Source organism: Cydia amplana, chromosome 23, assembly GCF_948474715.1.
Source record: "Cydia amplana chromosome 23, ilCydAmpl1.1, whole genome shotgun sequence".
In the NCBI taxonomy this organism is placed as follows: Eukaryota; Metazoa; Arthropoda; class Insecta; order Lepidoptera; family Tortricidae; genus Cydia; species Cydia amplana.
Genome location: NC_086091.1, coordinates 2,066,306 through 2,081,783, shown reverse-complemented (window position 1 = coordinate 2,081,783; position 15,478 = coordinate 2,066,306). Strand labels below are relative to the sequence as shown.

The 15,478-nt window shown below is 33.6% G+C and overlaps 1 protein-coding gene and 2 long non-coding RNA genes across 3 annotated transcripts in view; 1 reads left to right on the top strand and 2 right to left on the bottom strand.

The window, feature by feature from the left end:
- LOC134658889 (uncharacterized) overlaps window positions 1–15,478 on the bottom strand; it is a 582,766-nt gene that overhangs the window by 99,813 nt on the left and 467,475 nt on the right. The gene's annotated exons all lie outside the window — the stretch shown is intronic.
- The window catches only part of LOC134658875 (uncharacterized), a 397,606-nt gene that overhangs the window by 98,401 nt on the left and 283,727 nt on the right, over window positions 1–15,478 (top strand). The gene's annotated exons all lie outside the window — the stretch shown is intronic.
- LOC134658795 (irregular chiasm C-roughest protein) overlaps window positions 1–15,478 on the bottom strand; it is a 72,519-nt gene that overhangs the window by 36,524 nt on the left and 20,517 nt on the right. The window contains exons 4-6 of the mRNA XM_063514448.1: window positions 13,107–13,258; window positions 9,466–9,557; window positions 5,506–5,614 (exon numbers count right to left, since the gene is read on the bottom strand). Coding sequence (XP_063370518.1) covers window positions 5,506–5,614; window positions 9,466–9,557; window positions 13,107–13,258 — 353 coding nt within the window. The remainder of the gene's footprint in view (window positions 1–5,505; window positions 5,615–9,465; window positions 9,558–13,106; window positions 13,259–15,478) is intronic.

Sequence of the window (15,478 nt, the reverse complement as noted above, 5' to 3'; positions counted from 1 at the left end):
GCCGTGGCAAAATGCCGGAACAACGCGAGGAAGATGATGATGAGTAAAAGGTATATATAGAGGTATATTTTATCCCTCATTTATATTTTATCCCCCATCCAAGTTTATATCCAATCCCCTCTACATCCGTGTATGGAATAGTAATTTCCGCTTAACAGTCTTTTGGGTGACAATAATTTTTATCACGCCGCTGACGCTATTACGTTTTATGTCACGCTCTGTTTGTCAATAATGTTATTTTATGACGTGTGGTTTCGATTAAAAATGTGACAATGACATTAGAATACTCATTGGAATGGCTTTGTCGATGGTTTTTGTTTAAACAAAAGCCTTGTAGGTATATAAGATAAGTTTATTTGCAATAATATGACAGCGGCCAACACATTGCTCGATTTGAAGTAAATTTTAATCATGTTTGCAAAAATGTAATGATGAACATAGATTAGGTGGTAGATATGCCATTATATAGAAAAAAAGTGAGTCGTATTTTTGTAATAAGTAATTTATAAATTTATAAAATCGAAAGTCGACTACAAAGTCGCAGACAAAAAAAAGTAATGCTTATCGGATGATCATGTCCATGTAGGTATAAAGCAGTTATTAATGATAAAATTTTAAAAGTACCAAGACTCGGGCAAGCTTCTTAATTGGATAAACAATAACAAGCCACATTTGAAATATTAAAATAATGAGTCAAAAGAAAGCTACTGTAGCTATAAATATAATATTTAATATTTAAAACCTAATGTGCTTTTTGCTATGACCACCCATGAAACATAAAGATATTGATAATAAAAGTACTCTGCATTGACAACTCAAGTGAAATTTATTGCCAACACTCTATTTTATTGAAGCATAAATCATACGTCCCTTTGCAAACATAAGGGCGCGTACAAGCAAAACAGACAAGGCTTTTTACAGAGTTAGGAATAATGTAAAGTGCAATTTTGAATAAATTAGCCCAATACTGTTTTATAGGGTTCCATACCCAAAGGGTACAAACGGGACTCTATAAGACTCCACTGTCCGTCTGTCTACCTGTCTGTCTGTCACCAGGTTGTATCTCATCCATCATGTACCGTAATAGATAGACAGTTGAAATTTTCACAGATGATGTACCTATTTCTGTTGCCGTTCCATTTTCGAAATTGCTATATAAGTAAGAAGTCTGTTATTTATGGGAAAAGTTAATCAATTAATCATACTCGTCATAATCATAAATGTTGATTGATAATGATTTCAAACCTTAAAAGTTGACAATTGGCCAATGTACTAATAGTTCGTAGATTCGTGTTCTTTCACTCTCACTGAGCGTAAGCGTGAGCGAGATGGATGTGCGTGTTTGGACCGCTACCATGTTTTTGAATTTTTTTTTGTGCAAAATGTATTATAATTTTTTAAAGTTCATTTTAGACCTATGTTGTAAGAAAGTCGTTAAAATTGCTAATTAAATTGTTGGCAACTGTATTGTGATCTATAAAAGCGCTGCAACTTTTATAGAACTCAGTTCCTTGAGCCTAGGGCATCTTGATAATAAATCCTTTGAAATAAATTACACTAAATATTTTAAAAAAATAACGAAAAACAACATTTCTAATATCACTCAGTAATATCCTTGAACAAAACATCTCACTAGTCGAAATATACTTTACAAAAGTGTTGAAGAATATTACAAATCACAACCTTCACAAATCTAATATTTGCACACCGATCCTAAGTAAATTTCAATTTCCTTTATTATAAACTACATATCAGAAGCAAACAAACAAATAAACCTGAACATTTCATCTCATAAGCCCATTTTTTCATAGGAAGTAAAAAAAGGCAAAGAAATTTTCATCATATGCAGCAAATTCAACGAGTATGTTTACAGTCCTCCAAACTACAGAAAAATACGTTGTAAAATCAACCTTACGCCCTTCTCTTACATCTTTCCATTCTTTATCATTCATTGCCGTCATTCGTGCAATCGATTTTGTATTCTATCTTCTTGGATTAAAGTTCATCCTCGTTGACCTGGGGTTCATGTCGAATTCTATCTCAATATTTTATAAGACCTCAGTATCGGGGTGTCTTACGATTGCCTTGCCCGGGAAGCAAGAATTTTGGAGCAGGCAAATTTAATATTGGAGTTTAAATATTTAATGATTACAGGAATACATTTACTTCCTAATGCTTTTTGAATATCTATTCGCTAAATATTCCTTTCAATTTGCTTTTCTTTCATTGTTATTTCAAAATTAGTATTTTCAATCGCAAGTGGTTACAGTTAAACAGTTTTCATACTAACACAAGCATTAATATGCACTACTTTTTCCTTTCAAATCATACGCTTCAATTTTGTGTTTGCAAATAAAGGGATTCAACGTACTTCAACAGTTGTTTAACTTGAATGTTTATTTACATTTGTAAACCCATCTGCTTTCACAACTGTATGTCGTAAACCAAATGTATCCTGTAAACAAACTTTTGCTCGGCAAAAACACATATCAACAAAATCAGGACATGTGTGTAAGGATTTCCGGTCCCTTTAAAAAAAAAAAACATTTTTTTTAATGATGTTTATATCGGATAATAAAGTGATACGTTCGAAATCCATGTGTAGGATCTCATTAAACCACGGTGTAGGTATTGTGTACAGTTTTATAATTGCTTTTGAGTAAGTCCCCAATTTGATTAAACAATATTGAAGCTAACTCAAACTTCAACTAAATCGTTTCTGTTACATCATTCGTTAAATCATTACTCTTGAAATTGTGTTACTATCAGTAAAGTAAAGTATTCAAGTGTTGGCAAAAAAATAATCACCCACTAATTCGCGCACTAAACTACAAGAATTCAAAAATAATCCGATATTTTTTGTCTTTTCGATTTCAAAAAGCAGATAAGCAACTTTACTATCGTAACAATTGTTATTATATGTATATCGCTCCGATTTCTACCAACACTGTTCTGTTACATTTTTCATAGCTCCGCTTTGTGTCGGGCGGAAAAAAAGCGGGCAAGAAAGGGCAGAACGAGGGTGGAATACGGAGTAGCGGCAAAACATTCCCTGTTTACTGTTCTCTGTGCTTTTTCCCGGAACAGTGTAAAGTACATTAATGTTGTAACTTCTGTCTTTCTGCTTAGACTCATAGAAGAGTGAGGTAGATTTTTGGAAAACAATACTCTTTTAGCTTAGATTAGCGCTCCAGCGCTCTGCCGACTGAGCCACCAAGATCATCGATAGCCAGCCAATCTTTCCACCATATGGGTCTAAGGAATCCAAGGCGGTAATTTTTCTACTTTTAAAGGTATTCTAAGCTTAATAGCATCGTCCGCAGACGTTTCTACTTTTTAAAAATTTCAAAGTTATTAATGGCTATCAAGACTGTGGAAAGTGGAACCTTGAGGGTTCAAGGGTTTCAAACCACGAGGGTTAAACGTACTTTGCTACCGAGTTGAACACAATATTTTACACCACAACAACGCCAGGAAAATATTAGCTGAATAACGTTAGAAATAACATTAGAATCCAAATAAAATCTATTAAATATTTATGATTCAAAATGATCAATCAATTTCACTGGCTAACATGAGGCAACAACTCAAAATGTGCATTAAAATTACTTTGACACTCTTGTGAATCAAATGAAATTTTCTCATCCGTTTTGAATAATGTATTAATGAGTTGTTGTGGTGATAAATTATTTAATTATGGGATTGTATTTATTTGATTTTCTCTGTTTTGATTTTGTGCTTCCGTTTACAAAATATTACCAGCTTAAAGTAGGTAGGTAGGTAGGTACATTAATATTGTGAACAACTTTTGTGTTTGTATTTAGCATTAACTCAAGCATGTTGGGATTAACGTAGGGTTAAGTGAAGAAGTTGTTTTGTAAGCTATTTACAGCTTGTAGGATGCTTTTAATGGAATTAATTGCTGTTTTCTCATTAGCAGCAGAAACTAATTTGTTAATAAAATATTAAATACCCAAGTCAGAATCGTAATAAAATATAAATACCATAAACACCTAATTAGAGTCCAAAAGCTTCTGACTTTAACCAAAAATTAACTCTAAAATCTTCATAAAGGCGTCATATTATTTGAATGGTGCAATCCTTTATAAAGTGAAAAAAAAAACTTAAATAACACCAATAGATAATACGGGTATTGATACTTACTTATTTGTGGATTAAACTCATCATCATAAGTACATTTTTTAATAAAAATATGACGTAAAGTTTATTATGGATGAGATTTTAGCTGTTATTGAAGAAACGTAAGCAGGGTTTGCAATCCGGATCCAAAATGTATGAAATTGTCCGGATCTGGATCCGGATCCGCGGATACTCCCATACATTTTGGATCCGTCCGTCGTGCAAACCCTAAACGTAAGTACAAATGGATTCAAAGATTTCTTTGAGAATATTAAAACATAAGTTTTTCGAAACATCTCCCTATTCTTCCGAAGCTAAGATAACTCAATTCTTAAAAAGATAAGGATTCATTTCATAAAGCTGATTTAGAATCAAAGATTCATGAAATAATGTGTGCCTTTTACTCAACTTAGTTTACATTTTAGGGCCTAAAGATTTGAATTAATCTTTGAAGAGAAATCTGAATATTTATTAACATAAATAATTCAGGCCTTGCCTTTGACAATATTACTAAGATCTTCTTTAAGTAAGTTAACTTTTAACAAGCCTTTTGAATATACTTTTGTTCTTACAAAAGTATGAAAAGTATGAAAGTTGGTACTTTGAAACCTTCAAGTAGGTACCTACTTACTTCTTATCGCGATAAAAATTTCAACAAACACATAAAAAATATGTTTTTATAAAATAAACTTTTTATACAAAATCGAGTCACAAAAATCGGTAGGTACCTACGAAATGAAATGATGCCAGTTCATGAGAAAACCAACATCATCGTGCATCTATTCTGCTCAAGCTGTTAAATAAACAGCTACCGTTAAACAACCATACAAATAATCCAATGCAGTATGAAAATGAACGTGGGAGCAACCTAGTTTGAAAGCGATGAAAATAGGCTTTGTCAGGTATTTGTACTACAAAATCCTGTATACAATTATAGACTTTGTAAGGTATTTGTGCTGCAAAATCCTCTACACAATTTAGGATCTGAGACAACACCTTGTGTGCATTAATTAAAGTTATTAATTTAAGTCTTCGTGAATTGTGTATTCAGAATTTAGTAGACGTCTATTTCCCAAGTAGATGGTGAGTTTATTACAATTATTTTTAAGAATCTTTGACTAGAGCAACGTCTACATCGTCTCTACTGATCCAAAACTTTTTTCCTATTAGGATCGAAAGAACTTCTGATTCTGAGCAAGAATAACATAAAAAAATACCAAATTTGAAAACAAAAATTGATTACAGCTTTAAATAAAATAGCTCATTCGTGAAATGCTGTAAAAGCACTAAGCGTGAAAATCAACTCCTAAGGATGTGAAAGTTTTTAACAGCTTATACGAGGAATCAATAGAAAAATATCCTTACCTCAATTTGAATGCTAGCGGCTCTGTAAGCCCGGTCTGCGGTGTTCTGCGCCTGACAGGTGAACGTTTGGTTATGGTGTTCCTGTTTCGGGGACATCTTTATTATTGATCTGGGAACAAATGGTGTCATATTATTATTTGATAACATACGAGTACAGAGTTGCACCCATCACAACCAAAGTCACGGAAAGTAGGCTTCGCTGGTATAGCCACGTGATGAGATGCCCCGGACCACGTACAAGCCATGGCATTGCTGAACAGAGAAACGAGCAGACAAGCAAGACCTAAAGCCACTTGGTGATCTACAGTGACCAGCTACTTGGAACGAGTCCAACTTACCCCAAAGACAACTTAGTATAGACGGTCCTGGCGCAAGAGAACGAGGAGAGCCGACCCCAAATGGAAATAAGGCAAAGAGAAAGAAGAGAAGAACATATTATATAGGTGCATTTTCATGAGAGAGGAATACCAAAAGGGAGATGGCGGGACGACCTTGACACATGGTAGATGGGAGTGTGCATCGGATAAGAAAATCGGCGGGAAAGAGAGGCCTTTGCCCAGCAGTGGGACACTCTTTTAGGCAAATAAAATTTAAAAATTACGTAGGTAAATCATTTAAAAGAGAGGGAGTCTGTAGTCCGGCTGACCATTATTGCTTACTGTCGGTAAAAAGATGAAATATTCAAAAGTAGGTCACCTTCAACTTTTGCGTGACATTTTAACGACAGAAGAGATTATCCAGGCTAATTTTACCTGCTTTACGGGTTTACCTTGAAATAGCCAAGCCGAGTGTCAAAATTTTACGAAAAAATAATAATTATTGTGTGATTTTGTGTTTATAACGACCAGTTGCTTATATTTTGCAAAGTATCGCAGCTTTTATTTAAGGTGAGAATACATTATCAATTTTTATATGGAAAGACAAAATTTAAATTAGTTTAGTACTTATTGGTGTGATTACTAAATATACCTATTAGGGTACAAAAGATAAACATTCGTGGTAAATATTTATGAATATTAAATTAATAATTTCAATATCTCCCGTGGTGTTATTAAAAACAAAATAAAACACAGGAGCAAACCACGATTTCGTAAACAAATAGTTGTTTAAAAATGCAGGAACCATTTAATTCCGCATCAATATATCTTAAAGCGATATTTTATGATGTTGTGTTTGATGCAAAGAGCTTTCGCCATAATGAAGGTGTATTATGAATCCGGGTGCAAAATCTGCATTAATTTAGATCGTATTTTGATAAACGTGCTTTGCATTTTGCTTCTATTAAAAGCTCACTTTGATATTATCTTGACAATTCTGTTATTAATTCAATCCACGATGTAAGTGATGTTGTTTCTTATATTGACATATAAGTTTTAATAGATGAAATACACTTTAATATTGAAGTTTTCACTTTTGTAGATTGTATTTATTTGGTTTTATTTAATTTGGAAAGCGAGAGATTTTAACTGCGCATTTCTGAGGTCAAAACAAAGAATTCAGGTCAATTTCGCCAAACAAAAACATTTTTTTGTTGTTTTTTTTATGTAATAATAAGTAAATGTTATTGATAAATTTGTTACTTAAAATGAATTTTTACTTTTTTTTCGTATAACGTGGTTTTTGCAAAGTGTTAATATTTTGACATCTATCAACAAGGATATTTAGACTATCTCCCATAGTAGCAACATCGCAATAAAAAAGGCGTTTGCACTATGTAACAATAAAAACTTGTTTTTTATATTGGTATTAACTCTGAAACTAGGCGAATTTCAAAAAAAGTTTATAGGAGATTTTTGTCTCTTAATATGGTCAGGAATACGCTGTTAAAATTACACCATGTTTATGTTTTGATTAAAAAGTACCTACCTACCCAAGTTGTTACGTTTAATTCCCTTTAAGTGTATAATACGTTTATTCAGTAAGTAGGTATTTCTACAGCTACTATTAAAGATATTGAAGGAACGTTCGGGTGCAAAATTTGCATTAACTAGATTCTATTTTGATCAAATTCAGTCAGGGTGCAGAGCTTAGCGCCAATGAAGACGGTACTTTGCATTTTAGTTTAATTAAATTCCTCATTTGATTGAAATTAGTCTTTTTGACAAATCGTTACAGGTATTTGACAATAGAAATTCGTTAGATTATTCAAGGTTTGTTCAACTCATTTAATAGTAAACAAGTACATATTGTACACAGTGACTACACACTTACACTTTGATAATTGTAAATTACTTCAGTTTGTTTTCCAAATTTTTATTTATTAAATAGTAATTATATTGTGGTAGGTATTTTGATATAATTAGATTGAATTCAGAGACTCAGTAGTGAAAAAACATATTTGATACTTTTATATTATTCTTTAACAAAATTAACTTTCCAAAATTTAATAAACTTACCTAGAAATTATACAACGGTTCTCATTTAGGTGGACGCAATAATACTCCACAATCCAAATTAAACATGGACCTTCAAGACTGATTCTGTTTTAGAATTTTGATTTGGTTTTCATCTCATTTTGATACGACCTGGGGCCGATTGCACAATAACTTGTAACTAATAATATGAGCGGAAGTCTCTTACCAATTCCTTTGATTAGAAAGAGACTCGCTATATTATTAGTTACAAGTTATTATGCAATCGGCTCTTGGAGTCTCGAGTCACCAAAAAGTGCAAGCAAAATGCCTAAAGAGACGGTTCTTGGTTACATTTTGTCAGAACCAATACTGTGAGCCGCTAAAGATACCGTTTGGATTCAAGCTACACTAGTATTACTGCAGCAGTATTGCAGCGTGATATTACTGCCGACTGCATTGCTGCTGCAAATGTCAAATAACCGAGCAGCAACATCTCTTTTGATACTTCCATCGGGCAGCATAAAAACTTTTTTTTATCAAAACATTTATATTAATTTTGACTTTTCCTGCAGTTTAAGGTAAGGCATTACTGCAGAAGTATTGCAGTGCATTACTGCCGCAAATGTCAAAAATCCGGGCACAAACATCAATTACTGCAGCAATAATGCTGGTACAGTCTGAATCCGAACAAAACCTTGAATATGATTGGTGTTTAATGGTCGTATCAAATCAAAATGAAAACTAATTTTAAGTTTTAACAAGCAGAAACGTCTGTGAACGACGTATAACGATGCTAGTAACCCATATGGTGGAAAGATTTGCTGGCTATGGATAAGTTCTTGGTGGCTCAGATGGCAGAGCGCTGGAGTATCGATCCAGAGGCCGTGAGTTCAAGACAGTAATTTTTCCACTTTTAAATTTATTTTAAGTTTAAATTGAAAACTATACGCAGACAGAATCGGCCTTCATGTAGAAGCAGTCAACAGAAATTTGTATTGCTCAGTTTGTATTGCAAATTATTCACGAACTTACGACCCTTTTGCTGTATCTATGTTCGTATTTCTAGTATAGACCCCTTTTGGTATTTGCCTGTCTAGGTTTTAGTAGCTCAATTCCTAATATGTTTCTCTGAGTTGTGTTTGAATGTCAAATGGTTTAAGATCCCCTTTGGTATTGATTCAATGGAACCTCGATAACAGGAATCTCGAGGGAAACTCCGAAATATTTCGTGTTAACATTTTTTCGTCTTATGAAAGGTTTCAACTAAAAGAGTATTATAGGTTATTTATCATCTTAAGGGTTGGGTTCGTTTAAATTATGTAATTGCGAGTTACAGGGAGACCAAACTAATGAAAAACGTTCCAATAGCGACAACAATGAGACAACCACGGCTAATTAATTTATAAGCGACAGTGTTATCTACAATGAAGCGCAATACTTTCACAATTGGAATATTACTTTTAAGGAGGTTTTAAGACTTTTAAGCTTTGAACCGGAGTGAATAACCCTTTTTATTGTTAAAAAGTATTTCGCATTATCGAGGTTCCACTGTTTCTCAGCTCTCTATTTGTCCAACACAACGTCCTACGTCTTGCTTGTAACTCACCTAGCCGTGAAGCGTTGACCATCCGACAAAGGCTCCACAGTGTATGTTACGCCTTGTGTCAACACGCCGGCATTGCTGTCCACCCAGGTTATCTGTAAACACATGAGCTATTTTGTTCCTCGATAGCTAATGGGAAATCATTTATATAAATGAGAAATAAGAGTGGTCCTAAAACGCTGCCTTGCGGGACGCCTGCTTTCATTTCTATGGCGTTATTCATAAACGGCTGCTAAATTAATCAGTTGATGATTGTCGTTTGTCCCTAATATCTGTCGTTATGCCATAGAGAGGGAGAAACGACGATCATCAGCTGATTAACTTAGCAGACGTTTATGATTATAAATAACGTCGCTAGTATTTTGTGCCAAAAAAATGGGCTTTTTTGTAAAAAAAAAGCGGCCAAGTGCGAGTCGGACTCGCCCATGAAGGGTTCCGTATTTAGGCGATTTATGACGTATAAAAAAAAAACTACTTACTAGATCTCGCTCAAACCAATTTTCTGTGGAAGTTTACATGGTAATCTACATCATATATTTTTTTTAGTTTTATCATTCTCTTATTTTAGAAGTTACAGGGGGGGGGGGACACACATTTTACCACTTTGGAAGTGTCTCTCGCGCAAACTATTCAGTTTAGAAAAAAATGATAGTAGAAACCTCAATATCATTTTTGAAGACCTATCCATAGATACCCCACACGTGTGGGTTTGATAAAAAAAAATTTTTTGAGTTTCAGTTCGAAGTATGGGGAACCCCAAAAATTTATTGTTTTTTTGCTATTTTTGTGTGAAAATCTTAATGCGGTTCACAGAATACATCTACTTACCAAGTTTCAACAGTATGTTTCTTATAGTTTCGGAGAAAAGTAGCTGTGACATACGGACGGACAGACAGACGGACAGACAGACAGACAGACATGACGAATCTATAAGGGTTCCGTTTTTTGCCATTTGGCTACGGAACCCTAAAAAGAGAAAGTAAAAGGTTTGATCACGTCTTTAAGGGTCCACAGGAACGGCGCATAAATGATAACACACGCTAGAACGGTCCGGGTCCGGGCCGAAGTCCCGCCAATTCCTTTTCTATGACAAGTGATCGGTGATCACGTGATGCTTTCTTTAGAAAACTGAAGCGAGTCAACCTTAAAGCTACTTAATTAACTACAAACTAGGTACTGAAAAAGATGTTTACGTATTTAGATGACTGAAATATAATTACTAAGTCTTGTAGATCTAAAAAGGTAATATTAAAATGATTAATGCTTACTTTCCCTTTGAGTTTAAGTCGGGTATCATTAAGAATAACGAGAAATCTAGACAGAAACAAAGCTAGAGTTCTATACAGCCCCAAAACAAATTTGAAAACTTATTCAATTGTTCGAGATATTTAATAATTGCGCAAAATTTTAGTAATCCTAAATTATGCTGGAATTACAGGCATCCTTAGGCTGCGATAACCTTTCGTGCCATAAAAAATGGACTGCAATTCGATTTTACTGCGAATATGCAATCGAACCTCCTAACAGAGGCGTTTTACCGTGAAATTGATATCAATCAGTATTCGAAATAGAGTATTTTGTTTTAAACCCGAAACAAATATTTCGTTCCATTTTAAATTCACATTTAAATTGAAAGGACCCAATATGTAAGTGGTAAGACAAAAAATGGGAAAAAACATTCTAATTTAAATTACAAACAAGCTTTAAAAGAAATCAATAATAGACTTAAAAGTATTGATACGGAGACAAAATTTCGAAAACCAAAACACGGGACAAATTTGCCAAGCATAAAAGTTAAATTCTCCTCACATTTGTAACCGATACCCACGAGATGCCTAAAAAAACAATTTTAAAGAGAAAACACGCTGAATTTGACCAGGCTTAACATGGAAATGTAATCATGGAATAAAGATTCCTCGCAAAATACCCTGACATATTTGCCTATGGGAGATAAGCTATACTTCAAAGAAATACTGCCTGTTTACACAAACGTCCAATTTACGTTGCTGGTGTCGACATATTCTATTTATTTAATCCGGTTAAGTGGATAGGTATACGACCCATGAGACGTCATACAATTAGGACTTAAAATTGAAAACGATGTAGCGTAGCTTAGAGGACCTTTGGGACGTGTACAAAGATTTATAACGGTGAAGTAGAATTGACTGAGGGTTGGAATGACGAACTTTTAAAAGGGGAATTGGCATGTGGAAACAATGTTGCTTTTACGGTCGAATCAAATCAAAGCTAATATAAAGAATAAGATGATAAAGAAAAAGAGATTGGAGGTTTAGAAAAGTTTCCTTTTAACGAATTGGCTTATAAAAATGAAGTTAAAGTGAAAAACTGACTTGAAAGTACAGGTTTTATACGCATTATTATTTACTAGAACTGGGGCCCGTTTCTTAAAAGCTTGTAGGTAACTTGTAATACAAGCGGATGTCACTTTTTGACAGCATTGTTAGAAAGGGACTTCCACTTGTATTACAAGTTACCAACAAGCTTTTGAGAAACGGGCCCCTGGACGTTACTAGCGCATGTAAGTTAGCAATGTTGATAGTTAATTAAATTTAGCCAGTCTTTCTTTGGGACCACTAAGACAATTTTTTATTGTTCAAAGTCATTAAAACGCCGTTTTTGTTAATACAAATGAAGTTAAAGTGATTGTATAATCTGAAGAAACGTTAACGGTTCTAAGCAAAGTAGAGCGTATAGTTAATCCGTGTTTCTTGTAATGTAATTAGTTTAATGGAACTAGGAGTCGGAGCGCTCTGATCATTAGCTAATTTTGTTTAGTTTGCTGTATTATTGATTACTATGTTAATAGGATTGGCGTTAATAAATTGGAATACTATGTATTATTCATGTTTTAGTACTGGGAATGGTAATGTGCTATCAAATATGAATATTAAAGTAGTTAATGTATTACCGAAATATATTTTAGTTACATTGTTAAGAAAATTTGAAATTTTATTTTTTTCTTCGCTTCTGAATATTTTAGTAGATTCCATATTTTCAACAGCCTATTTAGAATATTAAAAGTAAAAACCAATTTCAATTTTCATATATAGTTAACACCGTTTAAATGGATTAACTGTGTGATAAGACCATTTTACATTTTACGTGTCAAATTTTCTTTATTATCTGCTCACTCATTGTATTTCTGTGATTTTGACGCACTTAGATACGTTGGAAGGTATTCTTTTAATAAGACACAAATTATATTTCAAGAAAGTCTCTAAATAACAGTCATACATTATTATAATATAGCCATATTGAAAAAATCACAAGTAGGGAATCCCTCCAGTGAATTAACAAAATCACGTTTTTTGTCTAAAATAAAAAATATAGCAATTTCTACTACTAGTCGTATTTTTTCATATTAACAACTCTATATTTCCTATACAATGGCAACCCGACCCGAAAATCGAGTTCCAATGACCATTTTAATTTTCGCGTTCTATAAAAGCCTTTGCATATTTTCATCCAAACCTTCATCTGTTGCTTGCTAAAAGCCGAATATAAACCTAAATATCGGCATACATTCCCTAGAAACCCAATTTCACCGAAAGAATCGCCCGGAATTTCATTCAGTACCAACAAAAATGTCATCAACGTAAGCCAATCCAGAATTTTTCACTCACCTCAGCTGGGGGTTTTCCCCCGACGGACTCGCATTCCAAAATGATGTTTCTGTCTTCTGTCGTAGAGTAGAAGTTGCCTTGCAGGATCCTCGGCGGTTCGGGCGGTACAAGGACAGTCAGGCGGGCGTACCGTGACCTAATAGCCGGCTCCCCTGTACAAACCATTTTAATTTGAGCAGTGATTTCAACAAGCGTATATATCCAGGTCTTTACTACATCAAAAATCAACCTTAACATTGAAAGCTTAAGGTGGATTTTCAAAGTTGTTAGGCTATTAATTACGACCTTTTTTAAATTGCTCTCATTTATGTAAGTGTAGTTGTATTTTGTAACCTAATTCAGGGTTGTCTTTAAATGGTGGTCAGAGTAATTATTTGATAATATGGCGGCTAAAAATGGGTTTCGGTAAATTAATTTATAGTGGTTTGGTCGTTTGTTTTATCGTAGTATTTGGGAACATTAATTCATTAAATGAATCTGTTTGTATTTATTTTACTCTGTTTTCATAGCCTAGTTTAAAATGTAGGTATTTGACCGTATTTCTAATATAGAGAAAACTTTTGAAGACATGTTCAAAATTTTGAAACTTTGTGGATACATGTTCAATTTCTTCAAAAATCTATACGTACATATTAGATAGATTGACAAACCATTTATTCGCTTGCCATAATATACACATATTGACAAGAAAATAGAAACTATACCAATATCAAACTAAAAATAAAATAAAGAACAAGAAGCATCGATAAAAGGTAGGTATATTACCGTTGTTAATCCAGCTAGAAAATTCTCATTAACATACAGAGTGACTCTGACCTTAGGGCTATAAATAGAAAGATCGATTCTAATCGCCAAACGAAATTACATTTGTTCTTCAACTTTTGGAATTAGCTAAGTATCTTGTTTTTTTTTTCATGTAGGTCATGAAACTTCATGTTAAAGTAACTAAAGTATGTAAATGAACATTCTGTATTGACGAAACCTAAAGAGGAGATGAGCTTTCTGTAATGTGACGATGCCTGCGCTATGGATCTGATGGTATGCAATTTTTTGGTTAATAAAGTGCTTTGTGACTACTGAAACTGATTGCTGAAATAAATTTGATAGGTACTCAAACATACTCAATAAAATGTACACGCAAATGTATACAGAAGTAGTTACAATTTAAAAAAAACCCGGCCACGTGCGAATCGGACTTGCGTTCCAAGGGTTCCGTACATTTAGTCCGACTCACTCTTGACTGCACATTTCTAATAGGTTTTCCTGTCGTCTATAGATAAAGAACTATTTTGTGTATTTTTTCATATCTCATATTTTATTTGATTCAGAAACGCTTCACTTTTCAGGATTGCCATAAAACAAACCTAACCTATTCTGTCTACCATACGAAACCCTTACGAAACCTTAATAACCTTACGAAAATCCTGAAAAGTTAACGGTTTCACTTTTAGGATTAATAATAATATGACAAACAATACATTATGACTTAAAACTTTGTGGGAACCAAAGGGACGCTGTTGCATGCGCCTTATTCTTATTACATTCTTTTACTCCACTTATTTTGCCTAAATATTTGTATTGCATCTCTCTTTCCTACAGAAGAAAAGAACTGCGCCACTTTATTTGCGCAAATTAAGCAAGCATGAACTCCAATTCTAATTAAACTTTTGTATTTTAATCAAAACCCAATACAGGAAGAAACAGGTCCTTTGTTAAACTTCCTTGTCTAATAAACGTATTTTAATTCAATAAGTCAACGCTATATTTGGGTTGTCCCGGCAACTTGGGATTTGAACACAATTCAATAATCCAAAGAGAATGAGGTATAAAGACAATGAAAGTCGGTTCCTCCAGATAGTTTCCCATGGAACTTTCTGTCTCAAACAAAGTTTGCAAGTTAAATAGTGCAAAGTTGTACAATTTTGCCGCAAGCCAGTTGTCCGTTGTGCCTGGTTGATAAAAACAAAGTTCTTCTATTAGCCTCATGTAAATTGTTCATTTTCTTTAAGACGTTCTCTTTCTTATTCTGATTTAGATTCTTTGTAAGTATGCATTATTTTTAGTTGCTGTGTTTATTTTTGCTGCATTAATAAATTCTTAGATAATGTCGTACTTGGTAGATTATTAAACGTGATACAAAACCAGTGTATATGGCTTAGTTGAAGATTTCAGCTCTTAAAATTTTGGTTTTCCTTTCTTATAGTTATGTACCTATGCTGTTTTCGCAGCGTTACAAATGACAAGAAGTTTTCTTTATACAGTATAAAGAACACTTCCTGAAATTTCTTTGTACGCATAATAAAAATAAACAAAGCCAATAAATATATCTGGTTGTTTCGGTTTAGGCCTATCATTGATTTTAAGTATTTCTT